The sequence below is a fragment of the Sinohyriopsis cumingii genome, chromosome 6, assembly GCF_028554795.1.
Source record: "Sinohyriopsis cumingii isolate HCF-2022 chromosome 6, ASM2855479v2, whole genome shotgun sequence".
NCBI lineage: Eukaryota > Metazoa > Mollusca > Bivalvia > Unionida > Unionidae > Sinohyriopsis > Sinohyriopsis cumingii.
In genome coordinates this window covers 150,694,023-150,718,360 of record NC_142966.1, presented here as the reverse complement: position 1 = coordinate 150,718,360, position 24,338 = coordinate 150,694,023, and the positions used below count along the sequence as shown (strand labels likewise).

The following is a 24,338-nucleotide window of genomic DNA, read 5'->3' as shown; positions in this document are numbered from 1 at the left end:
TATGAAAGAGTGCATGTATGCATTGGTATTGTAATTGCAAGTTAATGAATTTCTGTATTTTTGGATACAAATTCAATTTGTTGTCAATGAAAGAGCATCTTTATTCCAAAAGATGTGTGCAATTTAATTAATAATAAGAATGATCACTGAAAATGTATTTTAAAAAAATATCACATGCAGAGAAAAATGTATCTCGAGACAAATTAACCATACTAAATGATGCATTCTCTTCTTGATCAATCTCTTGACCAGAGTTTTAACAGGTAATTCAATATCATTACTTGTAGGCCTGATCACACAATTAAAACAAAAAAAATCAAGAATTTTTTCTAGTCAATAGTTTTCTTCAATAATACTTACCTAGTCATAATTACTTAGGAGAACTACTACCTTGCAAATCCAACCCTCTCTGGTTAAAACGTTTTAGCTAATAAAGCTAAAAGTTATCTGCCACCTAAGTGGCAGTTACTGTGATCTCCCCTTGATATCATGACTGGTGCCAAATCCTGTGAATTTGTCATTTACAAATGGAGTGGAAGGAATGCTCTCTATATGTATGTAACTACTCAGAGGGTATATGTGTATTATGACTTATCAAAGAAACATAGTTTACAAGAAAAAATTGTTTTTTTCTTCAAATATGTGACCCAATGATAATAACTTAGGAGAATAGTTAAAAGGTGGAGGGACATACATCTACTGACCTTAGAGAGACCATCTCTGGACCCCTAAGGTATGTGAGAGAGCTTCTAGATAACCCAACTAGAAAATGGACTTCAAATGTCAGGGAGTAACTCTGAAACGGAAACATTTTCCCTCCTGCAAATCCAGTATAGTTGTGAGACTTCATCTTTATGAAGTTGTCAAATGACCTGGAAAGGTAACCATTTTACCATGGGTAAAGGTTCCCCATGTCAAATTGATGTTGTTGTTGTTGTTGTAGAGTTTAATGCCATTTTTCAGCACACGATAGGCTATACATGGCGGCCAGTATTAATGGTGGAGGAAGAACCCGGGAAATCCCCGGAAAGAACCACCAACCCTCAAGAAGCTACTGGCAAGCTTTCTCACATATCCACATTGGCTGAATCCGAGACTCAAAACCATGCAGACAGAGGTGAGATGGCAGTGATCCGTAATGGAGAGCGCTTTAGACCACTCGGCCACTTGGGGCCCCATGTCAAATTGAACCTTTTAGGATGAATGATCACTGATAAAAAGTAAAGATGTGTACTTGAATCTCCATCCCATGGCATGGATAATTACAGTTAGAGAACAGTTTTACTCATATGAATGTTTGTGCCATATGTCCTAACTTAGTGAGCCAATATACAAAGAAAACTCGTTGGTGTGGGTTTAGTCTAATATGCAGAACAGATAGCCCACTTTGTTCCTGATGAAAGTGTCAGTGCTAATATATTGTCCTTCCCCTCTTTTGAAGGTAAAATAAGGCATATCTCCCTGGACGCAACAGCATGATCTTAATGAGAAACCATTTCATAGCTAACACTGGGTCTTTTAGATAACTTTGAGATCAAGTATCCAGAGTAGGCATGGATTTTTAAAGCAGGGGGCTTCATGAGTGATATTAATATAATCTATGGTGGGGTTTGTGCCAAGACAAGGAAATTCCAGTTGAGGGGTTACATTAATTATCTCCCCATGAGGCTTTGCTGAGTGCGGAGACGAACAATATAACCTCAAGACTGGGATTTCCCTGCCTCAGTGTAAACACGAATGTACCATATATACTCGTGCATAAGCCAAATAATTTAGGAAAAAATAAAGGCCTGGAAGAAGGGGGGTTGGCTTATCCATGGGACGATGTCTAAAGTTTTTAAGTTTTTTTGTTGACTACGATAATGGCTGTACATTTTCAGACACAAATATTTTTTTCCCCCATGTCCTAAAACTTGTATGCATGTAACAAAATACATTCTTGGTGTTTCAACACTTACTAAACTGTTATAAACAACTATGATTGCTTTTGTTATTATTTTACACATGCATATTTTCTGATTTCTCCAACCTGAAAAATTAAATAAAGCAAAATAAAGACTTCATAATGCACAGGCTGGTTCGAGTTTACTATAATGTACTATAATGTACAGTACTTACACAGTGCAAATCGTGCTTAGCATCACTTTAATCCTTGTTTATTCCCAAACACATCAGATGCAGATTTTGCTTTATTCATTGTTTCAACCAAATCATATTCTTCAAGATAACATTTTAGCTAATCGTTAATAGTGGTTTCATTCACGTTGATCCACATTTACGAGTTACGTTCAATGATATAAGCAATTATAGACATTGTGGTAATCTTTATGAAAAGGTACACCTTTAATTGTACAAGACACACAGCTAGCATAAATGTCTTATGTTCATGTGAGAATGGAAATAATAAAGGCTAATATTCTGAATCTAGATCGACCAATATCATCATCAATCTATTTTAGTTTTGTGTTTTGGCTAAATAAAATCATAATTTTCCACACAATGGAAAGCTGGATGTTTTGGTGTCTCCCCTGTTTATAATTGGCTGATTTGTCTTTTGTTTTCCGATAGCAATACAGGCCAGTTAATCATTAAAACCCTGAAACTGGCTTGCCTTAAGAGGGAATTTTGATTGGCAGCTATACCAGAACTTCAATCTGTAATTGCCTTTCACTCCAAAATATTAGAATGATTTCCATACTTCTGTAAAATGGGGTATAAGGTTTCTAACAAAGCAAACTACAACTAAGTTTTTCCAGTCTTACATAATTTTCTAAACAATATTTCTGAAACTTCATTCCTGTATTTTGGATACATCATTAAAGATTAGTACAGTGGTGCCCATGATTTGAATACAAGGGATGTACTTCATTCAGCGGATTATACATCATTCAATGCATATTCAAACCTACTATGTAATGTAAATATGCTCACTAGCCTAAATGTGAATGTTGAACCAAACCCAACTGTTGTTTGTTGTTGTCATGCTGGGATCACATTTTGATGAGTTAGATATTTACAATTTCAGGGGCCCTGAGTGTCCGAGTGGTGTAAAGTGCTCACCATTACTAATCACTGCCATCTCACCTCTGTCTGCATGGGTTCAAGTCTTAGGCTCAGCTATTGTGGGTACATGAGAAAGCTTGCCAGTAGCTTCTCATGGGTTGGTGGTTCTTGCCAGTGTTTTCCAGGGTTCTTCCTCCACCAGTTATACTGGTTGCCATTTATAGCCTATCTTGTGCTGAAAAATGGCACTAAACTCAACAACAACAACAACATTTACAATTTCAATTTGGATGCAGGACTGGTGAGAGAAAGGTTGAGATTCTGGCATTCCACCTACCTTATCACCAAAAGGCCCATCATAGGCTGATCCTGAGCATTTACTAAGTGAAAACCAAGAGATAAGAAGACCATTCTGTTTGCATTAGTTTCTTCTTTCAAGACACTGGATATATCGAAATGCGATATAGACTTGTACTCAACAAGTACATCACTTTATAAAATCCAAAAATAATACGAAGATCTGGGGACATGGATCCACTTAGCTGTTTGAGATAAATCACCAAAGTGGAGCTGTTGGAAAGAACAAGAACTCCATTCCTATATAGGTTCTCCAGACACCAATGAAGGGTTTTAAAAATGGTTTTGTCCCAAAAATATTGAAATGTAAATAATGATCACGAGGGAGCCACACACCTATGGCATATTGAAATGTTAAGAGACTTGGCCACCAAGTCCTCTGTGTACACATCTGCAGCGATCATGAATGCTGAGGTTGTACTTGCGGAGGTATCCCAGATGCGAGTCCAGGGTAATTTCACCACCATCCAGATGCAACATCATATTATGCAGATTGTGAATGTTGTTCCAATGGTCAAAGGTTCAACATCCATTGAACCACATAATCATTGTTATGGGAGCCCTTGAAAGCAACATGGGACTAGGATGTCCACTGTTATAATGGACATATTTGGCAGGCAACGGAATTCTCTAGCAGATGGATTACTCCATATAGACAAGGAATCTACCAATGCACTAATTCTAGTTCCTGTGGCAAGCACATTCTTGCCTGAAGAATGACTCCAGACTCAGTCAACCAAAATCTTGAAAGAGTCTAAGTTTGGAAATGTCCTTGCTTACAAGGTCACTGAGAATGAGAAGGAGGGTAACACATGAAATTATGTCTGCTACCAAATATAATTAGCCCGCTGTAGGCAATTCACAAAACTTCTGGAAACCATGTGAGTGGTATGTAAGTCAGATCTCTTGGTCCACTCTCATTGCATAGTCTCTACAATGAGTGCTATTATGACTCACTGCTGCATCCCTTCATAAACCGAAGAGCGTAAAATAATTTAATGTGTGTATATTAACAACCAAGCGATACGTGCTTTGTTGTAGTTGAAAGAACTATGGGCAAAGGTTTAGGAGCTGTGCTGAATGTGATACCGAGTCATGAAGGACCTTAATCATTTTTGGCTGGCATGATATCCAGTTCCTGAGGTTGAGATAGGACATGGGGTATTGAGCTTGTCCATAAGTCTGATATGTAAGACTGTAACTGAAGCTGTTGTTGCCCTTCACCTTGCTCCTCAGCAAATGATGTATTTTTGGACCCTTGCATGCAGGCTGATGTTTTAATCTCTCATGCTATTCTTTCGCGACTTCCCCTTAGATCCCAAGGAATTAATGCCCACTGACTTCTGTCCATAATAAGCAAGTCCAACATGTATTCAAGGAATGACAACCAGAGAAAACTACACATGCTGAATGGTTGTTAGACTGGCCTTGCTCATGGTCTAAATCTGTAAGACTAAACAAAGCAGCAATATATGCTTACGTGTAGAGAGTGTCCTTATTTATGAACCTATGAGCATCCATGCAGAGTTACACACTATTATAAATAGTTCAGATTATCAATTTTAATTGATCATCCGTTGGTTGAGCAAACCAATAAGGTAAGTGATTGTGAAACTCCATAAGCCTTTGTGTGTAAAGGGAGACTACTTTTAGTTGCAAGCAAAACACAAGGTTAGAAAAACTCCTGGTAAATGGTGGGTTAAATAAGGTTTTCAAACCACTAAAGCTGATCTGAATTATTTATTCCCTTCATACAATACAAATATAAAACCATAACCATATTCCATAGGTGCAATTTTTCATAATTAGGAGGATACAGTCATGATTACATGATTAAATTGTTAAATTGTTGAGTTGATAAATTTAAACACATTCTGATGGTTGTAAATAATGACCAACAAGAAAACCATGCCCTTCTATGCTTTAAATTATAGAAACATCACATATGAATGAAAAGATTTTGTGAATTACAACAGTATTTCAGTTACATAATACTGATCAGCCATAAACTTTGCTTTCATTTAACAAAGTAAAAGAACAGAAATTACACAACATAACAAAAAATGTAAATATTTTACCAGGTTGAAGAATACATGCCATTAAAGGAGATTACTCCTGTACATTTATTAGCATTTTGAGCACTTCAGTAAAGATATAATTGTATAACAAACAAAAATTAAAATTTGCTCTTATTAACCGATTATTGATTATGCAATTCTGACTGATTCCCATCACTACCTGTAAAGGGGTGCATGTGGCATGTACAAGTAGAAAAACAGAGTATTACTATAAATATTTATAAAGTGGACACTAAATAATCCATTCTAATAATAAGTTACCAACAGGAAGGTCAATTTTTATTGCATACACAGGTAAAATCCCTTAAGTATCGCTTATAGTTACTACATGAACAAAGTGGAAGACGAATAATAAGTTCTAGTAACAAGTTACACATATGAAGGCCAATATTTAACTGCCTATACAGGTTAAATCACTGAAGCATCACTTACAGTAATTACATGCATGAACTGGATGCTACTGAGTAAACCATGTATAGAAAACTTACCTGTAATTATCTAATCAAGGCAGATGCTATACAGTGATTTAAGCAAGGTTTTTATATTACACACAAAACCTACACATAAAAGAGGAAATGAAGCATCATTATTGATACTTACAAAGTAGATGCAACAATATCCATTATGAGACAATGTTACCAGAAGGAAAGGCCCAATTTAGCACAATTCAGATAAAAATCAGTAAAGTGCCACATAAACAACTATGAATTAGATGTTAAGACAAGATAATACAGAAACTTAACTGACCCAGCAGAAATTATACAGCAATACTAAATGAGTTTTAAATAACATGCCCCAGGCATGCACATATAAATATTGTTATAGCAATGTGAGGATACACCATTGCGTCTCATGCAGGCATGTAACCAAAGGCAACCTAGGTGTGTGAAGATGGCAAAGTGATAACATAGAAAGTTAGAAAACTAGATAGGGTATAAATCCATTCAAAGATGAAACTTCTCCAACTTGCTTTTAGGTAGAAAAGTTACAAACTGCTGTGTGGAGTTTGCGAGACCTCTCTGTAGAGAGTGTGCTGTTCAGTACAAGCTAAAGTATAACTGATTAATGCAAGGGATTTGGTATCAGTCCCAGCAACAATGGAGATCACTCTAGCTGCCACTGAGGTGAGCAGATAACATTTTAGCTAAAATGTTTTACCTGGGAGGGCTGGATTTACAAGGTAGCAGTATTTCTAATATATTATGACTGGGTAACTTATTTAAAGAAAAACATTTCACAACAATAAACCCACTTAACAATTTACTCCATTTCACATAAAGAGAAATCAAGTTTCTCCCAATTTCTACTTTTTTAAAATATTTAAAAGATATTATTTGTGTGAAAAAAATTGGATCATCCATTCCTGATTGTGTATTAATTATGACAAAACAACCTGTCATACCTTATGTAGATTAAGTACTGGACAATAAAAGTACACCAAAGCAAACTAAATCTTTGTATGTTGTTCGCTGACATCTTTTACCAACAAGCATATGTAGCCTTTGATTCTGTGTCAACCTTTGTTGCATGCTGATTCTGTGACAGGACATGTCATTGTGTTGAATCATGTGACTGTCACATGTCAGTGTGATGCATATATATAAGCAAGTATATATCTCTGCTGCATGCTACCTGACTTTGTGACATCACGTCAGTGTGAAGCATATGCAGCCTTTGATTCTGGAGATATCTATGTTGTGACATCATATATCAGTCTTGAACTGTGACTGAAACAACTGGTAAACAAGTCTGCTCAGACAGGGAAACCAGTTGAGATAATTTGGTCTACTATGCTGTTTTCACAAAACATTACTTATAGCAAATTTATAGGCTAAATGTACATGAAACTAGATTTTCAAGATGGTGGTATCTGAGTTAAAGTAATTATTTGTATCCATGTAATTCTACATAATTAACTGTTTTGCTCATATGTTGTAGTGTACCAATGACAATGGTTTATTTGACTGTATGGTTCCGACTTTTTCAAACACTCTGATGTGATTAGCTGAAGTCTAAATCGTAACCCTGGTCGAAAAACTGTTCCAACTTTTCATCTAACTCAGCAGTTGATGAAACTTGGTTCCTAAAGGGATCTGGATATCCTTATCAGGTCTTCAGTTTGGTGGAAGTAAGAACTGGATGGACCACATATGAAGTCTTACAAGGGGAACTGAATCTGCTGCTGCATTTTGAGTTCCCAGCAGACAAAGGCAAGCTTTCAATGATATCTTCTTATCAAGTCTTGCAAAGAATGAAAGTATTTGTGGTATTCTGTTGGAGGAACACGGGCTGTTCCTTGCAAATGAACAGATAAGAGAAACCAGCCCCACACAAAACAAGAGTCCAATGAAGGCACTGATGCTCTATTGGGCAAAAGGAATTTACAGAAATTCAAAATAAGACCATTCTTCCTTTGCACTGCAGAGAGGTGAAATGACCTCTTATACTCTTCAATGATTATAACAAGATTTTCAAACTTGCTGCTGTGGTTGGACATACGGAATGGCAGAATGGCACAGTTTTCATTTGGATCAGGAAGACATCATCTCAAGTCTTTCAGCAAAAATCCCATGTCAAAATGACTATCAATTCAGTGGAAGTAGCAACGGCAAGATTTTCACAACATTGTTTGTGGCAGCTATATTGGATGTACTATTGTGGCCATATTGAGGGTAAATTTGCATCAATGTTGGATGATCAAGACCCCAAAAGAACTCTTCTGATGTAAACTTCTAGAATATAAGAAACCATTTTTTTTCTTCAATAATACTTAACTAAAACGTTTTAGCCTGGGAAGCCTGGGTTTGTGAGGTAGTAATTCTCCATAGACATTATGATCAGGTAACATATCTGAACAAAAAGAAAAGTTCTGCCTGGTAATTTACATAATTGACATTTTATGCACAGGATGATACAGCAAGTAACCCTTCTGCCAATATCTGGGACAGATTAGTTCCCTCATGCAGCCACGTTTGTGGTAGCCTAATGTCTGTCAGCTGAAACACTTCACAGGATTAGGAGTGAAAGGGTCAAAAGGAATGTTTAATGGCTTTAACAAATATGGGCAAAGTGGCACAGTTGAACATCTGGAATGTGTATGAACTATCCATTACAGAGAATGATGATTCATTTCACTTGTGGACATTCTAAGAGCTGATATCATTGCAGTAATTCAGATCTCAAGATCAAACAAACACCTCTTGAGTTGAGAGAGTCATATCAAAACACCTTAATATGTATCTCCACCAACTGCTTTGAGTGAAGTAGATTGACAGATGTGTGTCAGTCAAGCCCGAAAGAGCTTTAGCTATCACAAGAGATGATTAGTTTTTATTCTCATCAGTGGATTTGATGATGAGAACTATTGGTCAATTTCCCTGACTCAGACGAGGTTCTGCATATATTTCCTGAACTCCTGACGTCAAATTCTTATTATACTTGGCAACAAACTAAGACAGCTCCATGGCACAAACCTACCTTTGTCAGGATCCCATTCTTCATCCATCATGATGAGGAAGCTTTACCTAAAAACAATATTACAAAAGAAAATGGTCAAATTTATGTTTTTGCTTAAAAAATCATAAACCTCTTATGACAGGTAGATTGTCAGAAATGAGAATGGTGATTTCGATGGTCAACATAACCACTTTGGTGGCCATTTTTAAATTCTTATATTTATCTTGAACAGATGGTTATCAAAACATTTTGTATTTGATATGAGCTTGTCATTAATGACAGTGGTGCATATATATCATCTCAGAAAAGTGCTTTGTCTTGCTTTCCTACACTGAATGAACATCTGGGTTTAAAAAGATGAATAAAACTTAATGAAGATGATTGTAAAATATGGAAGAATGCTAAGAGAGAAAACAATGTAAATAAAAAAACATCTTCTGACCTTGAAAATTAGTTTGTCTTCAAAAGTTCCTAACAATGCCACAGAATCCTTTAATGGCATCTAAATATCCAGTGATGTCACTTTTGTTTCATTTGTCATCACTGAATCTTGTGTGCATGCTATATAGAACTCGACCCAAACCAAAATGCATCCTTGCTGAAAGCTTGTGGCAAGCTTGCGGTAAGCTTGCAATAAGCTAGTTTGATGTTTATAAGCTAACATGGATGCTTGCGCAAGCTTGTACAAGCAAGTGCAGGCTTAGGCAAGATAGCTGGATATAACTGCAAGCTTGTACAAGCTTTCTTGTTTGCTTCAGAAATTAAAACTAGCTTGCACAAGCTTTCTTGTTTGTTTCATAAAGTAAAACTAGCTTGTGCAAGCTTACTTGTTTTCTTCAGAAAGTAAAATTAGCTTGTGCAAGCTTGTTTTCTTCAGAAAGAAAAGCTAGCTTGCGCAAGCTTTCTTGTATGTTTCAGAAAGTAAATTTAAACTAGCTTGCAACAAGTTTCTTCATATATATATATATATATATATATATATATATATATATATATATATATATATATATATATCCATTGCTTGTGGACAAAATGGACAAACAGAATGACAGACAGACACATAGGCATAAAGACAATATACCCACTCTTCAAATCCTCACAAACCACAGACCAAAGCTTCCAAGTCTGTGGGAGAAGAAGTAATGTCTACTGAATGGTTTTAAGAGCAAGTCATTTAAAGATATTTTCCCCCCTTTTTTATTGCAGTTCTTCTATTTTACATTAAGTAACAACAGCTGTACCTGGTGGTGGAATGGCATCACTTTAACAGATCTGAAAGCTTTTTATGTCAGTTAGGTGATCGATCACCTAACTATGAAGAATAAATGCTGCATACATAATATAATCCTGAAATCTGGAGAAACTTACCAATCATTAAAAGCTAATTAGGTCCTTAGACCTTCCCCACAAGGGTTTAGTTAAACCATGTTTGATACATCTTACTTACAAGCTGATGTCCTTCACGAAGTATCCCCAATAACCATAAAAGACACCATTACTAAAATTGCTACAACCTAATCAGGTCTTTGGATCTTCTCAAGGCATCTAAATATCCAACTAGGACTGGTTCAGTCCAATAGCTTTTGAGAAATGTCCTTACAAAGTTAGTGTGAGAACCCACACAACCCTCACTGGTAAACAGAATATGACCCTGAAAGTTAGTCAAAGTCACCATCAACTAAACAGATCATGCCCACATCATGGCATTAACATATAAAACCTTATTTGAGATATAAGCTGATGTCCTTAACATAACTCACAGTCCTGCCATGCAACCTTAATAATGAAGTCACAGTAACCTTTTCCAAATCAGGTCTTGGAACCCATTCAAGGTATCTAAATTTCTATGGTATTTATTTGGTCGAAGTGTAATTTTAAAACACTAGTGGTTATTTTCAAACACAGGAAATGGGAGCTAAGTGCTTTCTTGGTGACATGCTATTAGGCAGCTTCCTCCCATTTTGATCTTGTTTGACTCAGTAATTGTTTTTAGATAGCTTGCTACAAGTACAAAGGATGGATTGGTGGATAAATGAATAACACACAGAAAAGATGTCTCCTTCCTTTAGGGCCAGAAGACCTAACATTCAATATTCTATAAGAATGAACTTACTGATGTTAGTTTATCACAATTGTAGGCTTTGACTTTGGGTGTGTCTGATAAAATACATGGAGGACCATAAACTTTAATGAAGTTGTCAGACATTTGACACTCATTTTGTGTTGATAGCCTGGGTGTTATGACATAAGAATGCCAATGGCATATAGTTCGCAATGTTAGCATCACTGCCAAATGCCTGGAATAGAACTGTAAACTAAATGATATTGCCTTGGATGTCTAAAAGCTCTGCTCATGTCAAATACTAGGTATAAAGAGAAATGAATGAACTGAGCTGTGTCATAATGCAGGGGTAAACATAACCTTATAGCAAAACAGCAGGCTGATGAGATCTGATAAAGCAAAGATAAGTATATTTCTGATACCTACAATAATGTCAAATTTACAGTAACATATAATGTTTACTAGAAATGGAAATCATTCAAAAAATATCCACACATTTGTTTTAGACCTTTGATTCTTAACCTGATAACCATCCTATTTCACCCCCTCCACACACTTCTATCCTGGCTGCATACAATATTATAAACTTTCATTGTCTCTCAAGAATTTTCTGTAAAAAGCATGCCAAATCTACTGAATCCCCAAATGTTATTGAGGACTGAATTCAGCTCACAAGAATTTGTTCATATTACAAGGCTGCCATGACTTCTGAAAACACCCAACATCTCCCTCAGCTGCTTCCCAAGTCTAAAATACTTTTTTCTCTCAGAAAATGGAGCTGGAATTTGGGTTTCATGACTAACATGCAAATTCAGTGAATTTTTATTCCCAGCAACAGTCGTGAGGACACCAACAGTACACAAGGAAACAGTGTTGTAGAGTTTCTATCTCAAATGGCATAGGGGTAAAGATGCACAAAATAGGAAGAAATTGATCAGAGACCTTGACCTCAAAAAAAGATAAAACCTTGACTGTGATAAATTAGATTCTATCAGATAGAGAAATACAAGTGCATCATGGTTAATTCCTGAACTTCAAACAGGTTTGAAGACTAAGGCAATCATAAAATGTATACCTGGGACATTGCACTTGAAAGCAGCAGCCCAAATTTTTTTAAAAATGAGCTCGAAAGTTACAAACATAAGGGAAGATGTTACTGAATAAGAGTCCTTCAAAGGGAATGAGACTCACCTGGGTGACAAGAATTTCCAGGAATTCAAAATAAGACCATTTCTTCCCTTTAAGTTCTTAGTGTTGAAACCATCTATAAAGCTTTATGGAACAAGATTTTAAAATTATCTGCTGTGGTGGACATACTGAATTTAAGATTAACACCATATTCATTTAGGACCAAGCTAACATCATTAGGCAATGATCATATGTCAATATGACCTTCCATTAAGAGGGATTATTAACAGCAATATTTTCAAGACAACAATCATGGCAGCCATGTATTATTGGCACCATTTTCATTATGGCCACATTGAGTGTCATTTTTATCATTTTCATTTAAAATCAACTAGACATCATAAGAACATTTCTGATGAAAACCCCGTATAAAAATGGTTTTCCATATAAGAGAGTAGCAATAACAAGATTTTCAGGATGGACACCATGTTGGCCATACCTGACATAAGATCAACACCATATTAACTAAGGACCAACCAGACATTATATTATATAGGTGAAAACTCCATGCTCATGCTGAGATGACATTCTGTTCTGGAGTATCAACAATAACAAGATTTTCAAGATGGTTGCCATAGTGGCCTTACTAGATATCAGATGTGCATCATTTTCATCTCCATTCAGGACCAACTAGAAGTCTTCTGGTGATAGCAATAATGATATGACCCTCCATCTAGAGGAAGCAGCAATAACAGGATTTTCTAGATTGCCATTGTGGTAACAATATTGTAGCTTAGACTGGCACCATTTTCATTTATGACTATCTAGACATCATAAGAAGATTTTAAGTGAAAATTTCTTACTGATATGACCACTCATTCTGAAGCAATGATGACAAGATTTTCAAGAATGTCACCATTGTGGCAATACTGGATGATTGAATGGCACCATATTCATTTAGGACAAAGTAGAAATCATGCAAAGTCTTTGACTAAAAACTCTATTTTTATATGACCATCCATTCAGGAAGAGTAGTGATAACATGATTCTCAAGATGGTCACTATGGCAGCCATATGGGATGCGAGAGTAGCATCATTATCATGTAGAACTAGATAGACATCATCAAAAGTCTTCTGGTAACAACAACATGTCAATATGACCTTTGATTTATCAGGAGTAGTGATAAAAACATTTTCAAAATGGCCACTGTGGCAGCCATATTTGACATCACATCAGCAGACTTTTCATTTAAGGCCAACTAGACATCACTTGAGGTCATTTGATGAAAACCCAATGTCAGTATGACCTTCTGTTCAGGAAAAGCAGTGATAAATTTTCAAGCTAACCATTCTGATGGCCATACTTTATATATGAACAGCACCATTTTCACTTAGAACGAACAAGATCATGGGATCAGTGTGTATGTAACGTTTCATGGCAATCCTCCATGTAGTTTAAGAAGATTAGCAATAACAAACGTGTTAACAGACAGATGGACAACAAACCATCCCATAACCTCTTTTGGTCTATGTCCATTAGACTTTTTTAATAAAAAAACAATATTGTAACAACAACTTTTCATCCCTTAATTTCCAATGGCTCTACTGTGACAGAATCTAAAAAACAAACTGAAGGAAAACTTAAAATATTCAACTCTGACTTTGACATCAAAAGGTAAGAATGTGGTATGTGATACACATGCAAGATGATGATGTAGATATATGTGTATGTTTCATCTCTCAAATGGCTCTTAAATTTCGTCCTTAAACTTAGCTGAAAGAGCTCTAAAATTGAATGGCAAAAATAATGTTACATGTGGTAAATTTAGAATACTGACCTGTAACCTTACTCATCAATTAATTTGATGCAGAAATGTGGTATTACATTAGTAGTGAGAATTGTCAAAGCTTTCTTCAAGCTTTCAAAATTTACTAACAAATTTTTGAACCCATACTGCGGTCATTGCTATTACTCAACTTATATTTCCCTGATAATATACTCTGCTGTTTTTGTTTGGATCACCATGGATCTTCCAACAGAACCATGAGGAAATTTTGAAAAAATTTAACAAAAATGGATTAATTCAAACATGATACACAGATTTTCACAGATAACGTACTTTTACTAACTGGTTCAAAGCTTTTTAATCGAATTACCTGTTAAAATGTTATGCTCCAAAATAAAATTTGATTACATTTTTAACATTCCTAAAATGATCTCTATGTCATCTTCAAGACCTTGACCAAACACTGAGGCCAATAAGAGGACAAATAACATGAATCACCTTTTTCAAGTGATATTTTTAGCCATGGTAATTTATTCCTTTGCTTTTCAGAAGAGTGGGGATAGTGATGCTATTTAAAGTGTCAGTGTGTCTGTCCATCTGTCCACAACTGGCATATTATGTGCTTTGCATTGTACATCTGTTAATAAAATATCATTAAATTTGTGCTGGAGGGTGAATCAGTGATTAAGTTTGGTCACAGATTGATGGACAAAATGGACAAACAGAATGACAGACAGACACATAGGCATAAAGACAATATACCCACTCTTCAAATCCTCACAAACCACAGATCAAAGCTTCTAAGTCTGTGGGAGAAGAAGTAATGTCTACTGAATGGTTTCTAAGAGCAAGTCATTTAAAGATATTTTCCCCCCTTTTTTTATTGTAATTAACAGCAGTTCTTCTATTTTACATTAAGTAACAACAGCTGTACCTGGTGGTGGAATGGCATCACTTTAACAGATCTGAAAGCTTTTTATGTCAGTATGTTTTCTTTAATATTTGCCAGATCTGTTGAGCAGTTTTTCAGATAAAGTTGTTTAAATACTTTTCTCTGCTTTTGCAACAGCAGATATATCTGGTTGGCATCAACTGTGTACAATGAAAAGGTCTTCTTTCCATAATGGTGTAAGTCAAGTTTAGTCAAATTCTATTCAGTGGTTTTAGAAAAGTCATTTAAAAGTTTTTTCTGTTTTTAGTAATGCATAACTCCTAAAACATTTCATCAGAAAATTCCAAGAACATTTTAGACATATAGTTTTTAAACATTATAATTAGCTGCATCTAAACTTAGTACTAATGATGTTTATGGTTTAAGTATTTGAGAAGAGAATGGGGAATGGAAGTTAACTTACTGACTGATCTTTTCTTATTAACAATTTTGGACAATAGGAAACCTATATTTATGTCAATTTCTGGTCAACATTCTCTTGTCTGTGACAATGCATCATTTACCTTGGGGCATTTACCAATTAAAGCTGATGAATTAGTTCAAGGCAGAAGCTACATGTATTTCTACATGCCAGTGTACTTTCTCTCCAATATCATCAAATTCCACTCAGTGCATTTGGTGAATTTATATAAAAATTGTCTTTATTTTTGTAATGTTGATCCTATTTAGCAGTTGATCTCCATCTGCTGTACAAACTTCAAAAAGTTCTTTATGCCATGGCATACCTAGTCAAATTACTTTAAGTATTTACATGTTTACCTATTTTGAATGACCGTGGTAATATGAGATGGCAGATTGACATCATTGACAAAACTTTGAAAGGTCTGCATGCCAAGATGTTTTCGTTCAATTTGCTCAAGTTCTAGTGAGCAGATGTGAAGAAAAAAATCATTAAAAAGTCTTTAAATTTTAACATATATGATCATGGATTGGCGTCATGTTGTCTTCATGCCATGACACTTTCTGTTCTGTTTGGCAGAAATGTTTTCTGTAGTTTTGGTGATGTCATTTAAAGGTTGTTATCTGTAATGATGGCAGTCATATTTGATCTTGAATAAACTTCAATTGTAGAAACCTGAAAGGTCTTTATGCTAGAATAATTAGATTTAGAAAGGTTGTTTAAAGAATTTTCTATTTTTACTAATGGTAGCCACATCTGATGGAAGATAAGCACCACCTGCACAAAGATGACTGGTATTCTTGCCAGACAGTTTTCTATGAAGAGTTCTTTTAAAGCTTTTTTTTTCCATTTAAGTTTTAGTAATGCTGTCATTCTACTTCTAGTATTAGTGGCCACATCTTAAGACATCAAAGATCTCAATGTTTTCTGTAAAATTTGATCAACTTCTGTTCAGCAGTTATTGAAAAGAAGTTATTTCAATCTACATTTTTTATTTTAATCACTAGCAACTATATATGAAGGCATATCAGCATCAGTCGTATATTTTTAAAGCCCTTCATGCAAGCATCCTTTCTGCCAGATTTCATCAAAATAGGAAAAGTGGTCTTTTAACAAAAGTTAAAACTGTGATTGTTGATGGACAAATGACACAATAAGAATGCAAGTCAATAACATCAGCTAATTTAGCCTTTAAGAGCTGGTTGAGATAATAATAATAATAATAATAATAATAATAATAATAATAAAAAGCAGTAGAAGAATACCTTATTATACCTATCTGTTCAAGAAATATAGCCCCTGCCTGTAACCTGAAAAGTATAGGTGGGTTATTTAAAGAATCTGACCATAGAGTATTTCATGCTACATAACACTACATAGCAAACAGGTGTGATGCATGGCTAACATATGGATGGGTGATGTTTTACATGGACGTTTACATGTCATTAGTGTTATTTATATTTTAATATATTAAGGTACACATGTATTGAAGATCACTCACAAACCTCACCTCTGTCTGCATGAGTTTGGCTTGACCAACATGGGTATGTAAAAAAGCTTACTAACACTTCCCTTAGGTTTGTGGATTTTCTCGGGGTATCCCGGGTTCTTTTTCCACCAAATTTACTGGCTGCCATGTATAACCTATCATGTGCTGAAAACCAGCATTAAACTACACAATAACAATAACTTTGATTTGCACATAATGGATTATGCTTGTATCCATAGTTATATTTGGGGATGTCTCATTAAAACAATACACAGAATATTAGCACCAAATCCACCAACATGTGCACAAGTATAGTGGTGTCAATAAGGTATTTTTACATTTTATTTGCTTTTCTAAATTCAAACAGATTGATGAGTAGCCTTTCATGTGCTGAAAAATGATGTTAAACCCAACAAAACCAAAACCAATCTCTCTCAATAAGGTAAATAATTCATTTAATACAATTCTTGTATTGAAATTGGAATCAATTTGAATTAATAAATTAGCAAGAATTGTTTTAAAAAAAAGGTTAGCTCTTCACACATTTACAAGAAGGCAAAGTTGGTTCTCTTTCTCTTAAGGTTTTAGATGGCAGTGGATTCTCATGTTCCTAATCCAGGAATTCCATGGAAACCCTTTTTTCATGATGAATAATATGTACAAACCTCCAAGGCCTTCATGAAATAATGCTTTCTGTCAATTTGATCAATTCCTCTGGGCAGTTTCTGTGAAGCTGTCATTAGATTTATCTTTTTAGTAAATGTATCATTTGTATAAAATCCCTATATGCAAAAATGCTATCAAGTTAGGTACAATGGTTATAAGCATTTGTTCTACATAAAAAGTAATGAAACATCATTTCTATTTTTTGGCAATGGAAGTTATATCTGATAGCATGTAAGCCTCATTTTGATAAAAATGAATGCTTTTTATTGAAAGAACATCATTCTCTGTTCAAATTCTCTTTACAAAGTTTCAAAAGTTGTTTAAAGCCGATTTTTGTTTTGTTTTTGGTAGCTTATCATATTTGTTCATCCATTGGTGTCAATAGAAAAATCTGAAAGCTCACCATGTCTTGCAGTTTTCTGTTAATTTTATGGGTCAAATTCTTCTGAGCAGTCTTTGAGAAGTCATTTAACGGTTTTCATATTTGATAGCAGATTAACATCATTTCAATAATAAAAAAACATCAAGTCCTTAATGCCAGAATGCTGTCTGTCAAGTTTGGTTGGAATGGGTTAATTGCTTTCTTCAAAGTAGAAACAAACAATCATTGATTACTGGAGTAACCACAAACCAACAGGTCCTAGCTAGTGGCATGCTTTTTCACATAAGGATATTGACCAAACCAAGACTATACCCTAAGCTGACTGAGGTGAAATGTGAGTGCTTTGTAAAGGTGACCACCTTAGACTACTTGGGCAGCCAGGGCCCCTTGACAGATGGAGAACCATGCCATAAAGTCATTTGACCATATAGTCAGTAATTAACTTGCACACTGATATTCACGTTTACCTTCTAAGGCAAGTTTTGCTTCCTCTTCTTCAAGCTTGTCTTTTAAAAATGACTGATCAGCCAGGACCAGACATTCTTTGAACTTACTGTAGGTATCCTGATCTCTTTGCTTAATATGTTCTATGAGGTCTGTTATCTTGTCAGATGTTGTTCTTTGCTCCTAAAAAATCAAACAAATGAAACACTGTTAAGTGTTTTCAATGAGTAATTTTACAAAGGAATATATTTCAAAATTAAAATAATTAAATCTGGGTCCAAGTTTCACCAACAGACTGGGTTCCCCCACTTTTTGAAATAATGATTTCCAGGTCTTTTGCAGGTTTTTTCCCGGATTTTTTAAGATTTGATTATCATCATTACTGAATTAAAAACATTTTTGCTCTCAAAACATGCATTTTTAAAATCAAGAGATGTTTTTATTTTGAGACTCTTTCCATACATCTGAATTAGATATATGACCATGCCAAAAATCAGAGGATATATCACAGGCAACAACTATTGAAATTCAATAAATTTACATGTTAAATATACAGTACTTCACTGCATATGCTGATATGAAGAAAAGTTTACAGAAAAGAATGGTTCTTAAATTTTAAATGGAAGCCCTTACACCTTTATCAAAAAAGAAGGATTGATTTGTTTTTAAAGTCCACTTATGTAAGTCTTGGGAATACTTTTTTCCATGCACTCTTCCTTGAGATGAACCAGTTGCAACTATCACTCATCTGTGTTTTGACTTTGCCCAACACTGTATACTTATCACAATACTACTTATGTTTTTGCTAAAACAAAAAATACCATCCATTGCAAATTTGATACTAGAAGGGTATTTAACATGCTCTTTTAACTCTGAACATAATATTTTCATGATCTGAACCCATTTTAGAAATGAATTTCCACTGGTTTGCTGCGTAAAAGCCAAAGCTGGCTCCCTCTGTGGCATGTTCTGGACTGACAAATAAGCAAATGTGGTCAATAATTGGCACAGTCAATTTTTAAGCAGACTGAAAGGACAACTAGTTTGGCTTATGTCTGGTTGGATCCCTAACATCCACTTCAATGCAATATGACTATGGGCTGTATATCAAAGGACATTCATTGTCATGGACACCCAAAACATGGGATTTTACACTGAAAATTACAACAAAAGTCAGTAGATTTCATCATATTTATCAAAGGTCTGAGAGTAAAAACTAACCACAAAGGCAAGTTTAGACAGATGAATGGTACAGTTGTCAATAATGCATAACACCACGTTCCCAATGTGAACTACTAATTAATAAACAACAATTTATCACAATACATTTTCGTTAAATAAATTACATATCCAAAGGGGAAACAGGGGGGAAAAAAGCTTTAATATTCGTCTCTAATATTTACCAAGGTCAAGCACTGCAGATGGTACCAGGTCAAAATGTACCATGTCAAAACATTAGTAAACCGAAATGTTCTTGAGAATAAACAATTACTCAAGACAACTGTATCCAAGTTAAAACATACTCAAGTCTCAACAACTAAAACTAAAAAATTTAAAGCAAGCCAACACAGTGAAGTTAGGACAATGCAGAATTGCAATTTATACATTCATGTTCTGACAAATCCTCTGCCCAGTATCTCCCAACTCCGCTGTAAACACTTGCAAGAGATCCTATCACATGACAAATTAAAGGCCAAGCCACCTTTTAATGACAATTAGCCTTTGTGTGATACACATGGAGAAGTTATATTGACATTATGTACTCATGGCTGAAATACTGTGACATTTAACTGCCTATGATCAAGGTTGTCAGAAAACTGAGACTTGAGAATTCACTACAATTTGGATCTAGGTGAATTAATGAAACTATGTCTCCTTACATTTGCCATTATTTAAGAAAATGAGATGCAGAGGGAAATTATTATATATTACCTAGGAATATAATGTGACCTGACTAACAGCACTCTTTGAAACATGCAGCCTTCTAAAACAGAACTGATTATTTACTATATTTTATTCATTGCATTGAAAATACAGTCACACAGAGATGTTACCAGGATTTTATCATAAGGGGGGAGCCTCCCCTGTGTCACCAAAATAAGAGGGGAGTAGACAAAAAATGGGGAGAGAAACAGAGGAGGAAACAGCCGTAGTTTAACATTTACCTAATACTTAAATACTCATCTCTCTTTCTTCCTGCTCCATTCTGTTTGAGTTATATTAAAATCAAAACCCTCAAAAGATGTCTCCTCTAGTTATATAAGCATTAATCTGTTGATTGTTTCTAAGTCTATTCCTTATGTGTGTATGAATATTATTATGTACTGCTGAGAACCCCATACACCATAATCATAATTAGTCATACAAAAAGAAACAAAGAATAAATCAAATAAGGGGTATAGATCTACAACTATTGCATATACCAAATGCAAATGGGCTGGACAAATAATGTACTGCATTTTCTGGCCTATAAGTCGATGCGGAGTATAAGTCGAATTCACTAATTTTGTCTCCTTCATCCATATATAAGTCAATTCGGAGAATAAGACGAGGCCATGTCAATAACTTGGCTTCATTTTTTACACTAGTATTACTTCCAGTTTCATGAATATTTATGGTATCACTGTACGATACTCCATATTACTGGCAATCATGAAATTGCATCACCGATGCTAACATGCTTGTGATTTTACTACTGTACAAGGCACTGCTATATTCCATTATCAATTGACACAGCTGAATAAACAGCCAATGCTTGTTTTAATTATGATATCCATGGCAACAAAAGCCGCATGGCTGTGCATGCTACGTACATGTTAATTAAAGTTCTATTAGGCTTTAACTTGCTGATTCCAGTTGAAACCAGTCTTTGGTACAAGATTAAACAGATGAAATAAAATCAGTGAGGCTAACAATAGGGAAATGAGGCTATCAATAGGGAATCCAGAAATGTGAAGAAAATTAAGAGACAGAAAACAGAAAAGTTAAAAAAGAAAAATAAAAGACTTTTTTTTATACTTTAACATATCTATGAAATGCTGTATAAAATTTACACAAATGAAGAGTTTTATAATACATATTATTTAACATGTCAATAATAACTGAAAGCACATCGATGTTGTAATTCATTTTATTACCTGTAGTATAGAACTGTTCCACATTATAATTAAGAAAATAATGATTAAGAGTTCACTTAATCATCTCTAATATCTGAAAATCCCTCAAAGTCTTCGTCTTTTGTAACAGAATGAAAAATGGCAGCTATCTCATGGCTCAGATCATTGGAAATGTTTTCATTATTGTCTGTTTCCATCTCATCATCCTCATCTGTCTTCTCTATCCTGCTGACAATATCTGCTTTAGCAAAGCCATTCACAACAGCCAATTCAGGAACCCTGTCCCATGCATCTTTAACCCAATGTGCAACCTGGGAATATGTAGTGCTCCACATATGTCATGTGTTTGTGAAGCTGTGCTCGCCTGCCCTCATCCAATGTTCCTACAACTTCCAAAGCTCAGCTTTGAAACAGCGATTGATGGAAATGTCTAATGATTATAATAACATTGTCATACCACCTGGGATGATGCCTAACGATGTCTTCTTGGTTTCAATCTTTGTCGCGGCACTGATGTGTGCATGCATAGAAACCATAATGAGGAGAGACTTCTTAGTGAGGAAAAATCCACCAACTTTATCTTCAAAACATTTATCTAACCACTTCCCCAACATGTTATTGTCCATCCATCCTTTTGGATTTACATGTACATGTATTTCAATCATTATTCCACTGAGGAATTTATCCTTTGGCCTTGTTCAAATCCCGATGAAATTCAAGATGGAAGGCAATGACATCTGCAATAGTCAACATTGTACTGATGTGTCAACAATGTTATGTTGAATCACAGAAAATATTATTCCAGTTTTTGAATTCCCTATAAATTCCAGTAAATGTCTTTGTCCAAGAATTATCAGGGTAATTTTGTGTTTCCAGAGAAAACAATCAATTGAATTCAATAATTTGTAGAAAATAAAAGCTCAGCCCATGTCTCTAGTATTAATGCATGACTGATAGAATTCTTATCATAACATAAAATAGAAGTTTGTTTACCAATTGACACATGCTTGATGTCAAGTAGTCCAGGTATGACTTTGACTCAACTTAATGATTCTTACTCTGAGAAGGATAATAATATATTTTTTTTAAAAGTTGTTTACTAAAACTGTCACTGATTTTGGAACAAGGTCAGTAATTAGATACAATGTTTCTATTATTAGTTGTTTACATCAAAAATAAAAATATAAAAAAGTCAGTCTGATCAAGTAGAACTGAACTCTATTCTGGACAATATCAAATCCAGTAAACAATATTACATTACAATAGCATATAATGGAACAAAAAAAAAATTCAAACTAACAAACAAACAATTAAATTAAATTAAAATTATACATAACATTAACAACTAATCCACATGGATTTAGCTGATTTGTGACAAGAAGTTTAACTGCAATCCATGGTAAGTAGCAAAAATAAATGTGTTTTTGATAGTTTTCTGTACTTATGGCATGAAATATATAGATTGCTTTTTTAATGCTCGATTACAGTACATTTTATTGCCACTTATATTAGTAATAATTATGTTTATACCTCTAATGGGGTTTGGCATGTATGAACCTACAAGAAAGCAGTTCAGGTTCATATGTAATACAATTTCCCTTTGATTGGGTACCTGGGTAACTGATCGTTAGGACTGATGGGTACCAAGTGTGTGTATTTTGGATTTTAACGCAGCTTTAACAATTTTTCAGTCACATCACTCCAAGGTCTGCAGTGTGACATCTTATAGTGATTTCTAGCATCATACTGTAGACATGTGGCATCATGACCCACCCAATCACATTATTCTGACACCTGGCCCACTGGTCCTAACACTAACCTCCTAATGCTGAGTTCCAAGTGAGGCAGCTGCTACTAACATATTTTAAAATAAGTCTTTGGTATGACTCAGCCAGGGTTCGAACCTGTGACTTCCCACATCTGAGTTGGATGCTCTAACCACTAGGCTACTTGAGCAGTTGACGGGTACCTGGTAGAAGTTTCCTAACATTTTGACAGCTTTATTTTTGATCGTATTGTTTTTATTTCTTCAGAAAAAAGGTTATTTTATATACTGAGGAATAGTAAAACTATGATATGTCCACTGCAAAATAAACATCGACTGTAGAATGAAAAGAGAAAATAGAGTATAGTTTGCACCTTTATTTCAGACAGCACACATACTTGTACACATGTAATTTATTTACAACAATGTTCTTCAGCACTGTCTGCTATATACAGCTTGAGTTTGAATTCTGTCTAAAAGGTTATGAATTCATGTCACTTGTTACTCAAGTAAAACTGTAACAAAAAAAGCAACAATTAATCTTAGAACTAATGCAAACTTAAGAGACAGGAATAAAGGTCAAGGTCTTCTTTAAAATTATGTTACCAGTACACAAAGTGGAACCTCTCTACAGCAGCCAGCCATGGGAAAAGGCAAAACTGGCCTTTGTAGACAGGTGATTTCTTAACTCAAGTACAGCTCTTAAACTTGGTTCATCACTTTAATCCACCATGTACATTAAATCATTATAAAGACTTCAAAAAATCACTCATCTTAGTTTGCTTTCCACATATCTCCATCCCTATTTCAGTTGTATTGTCTGAAACCTCCATAATTTATTTCAGCATTTGTGATTTTCCATGATGAATTGCAAACCCTTTCAGTTTATGTATAAATTCATGTACTTCCTGTAAAGTTCATACTCCAAGTTCAGGTGTAGAATCAGCACTCTCCTCCCCACCCACACTATCAGGTTCATCATCACCAAGCAGTTCATATGTCCCAATTAATCAAATCATTATCACATGACAACGTTCTGATCAATGTCAAGCATTTCTATAAACTCACATCCAAATATTTCCCAGGTCATCTTATAAACAATAAGTAGAATCATCTTCAACTGCTCCAATACCACTTTCACACCTTATGAAACATTTCTGGATAGTGGATTCTTCGACTTCTTTCCAGGCTTGTGGATTCAAAAAATTGCATCATGCAGTTAAATCTCATTTATAAGCTTTATCAATGATACA

At 34.9% G+C, this 24,338-nt stretch overlaps 1 protein-coding gene across 4 annotated transcripts in view; it reads right to left on the bottom strand.

The window, feature by feature from the left end:
- Nucleotides 1–24,338, bottom strand: part of LOC149798261 (uncharacterized) — a 141,350-nt gene that overhangs the window by 4,690 nt on the left and 112,322 nt on the right. For 3 of the 4 annotated variants that reach the window (XR_016421991.1, XR_016421993.1, XR_016421992.1), the window contains exons 14-16: nt 18,228–18,387; nt 16,489–16,533; nt 8,916–8,962 (exon numbers count right to left, since the gene is read on the bottom strand). Coding sequence is in view for 1 of the 4 variants with exons in the window: in XM_089963397.1 (XP_089819523.1) it covers nt 8,943–8,962; nt 18,228–18,387 (180 nt within the window). In the remaining 3 variants the exon portion in view is untranslated. The remainder of the gene's footprint in view (nt 1–8,915; nt 8,963–16,488; nt 16,534–18,227; nt 18,388–24,338) is intronic. The other variant, XM_089963397.1, reaches the window with a different exon arrangement.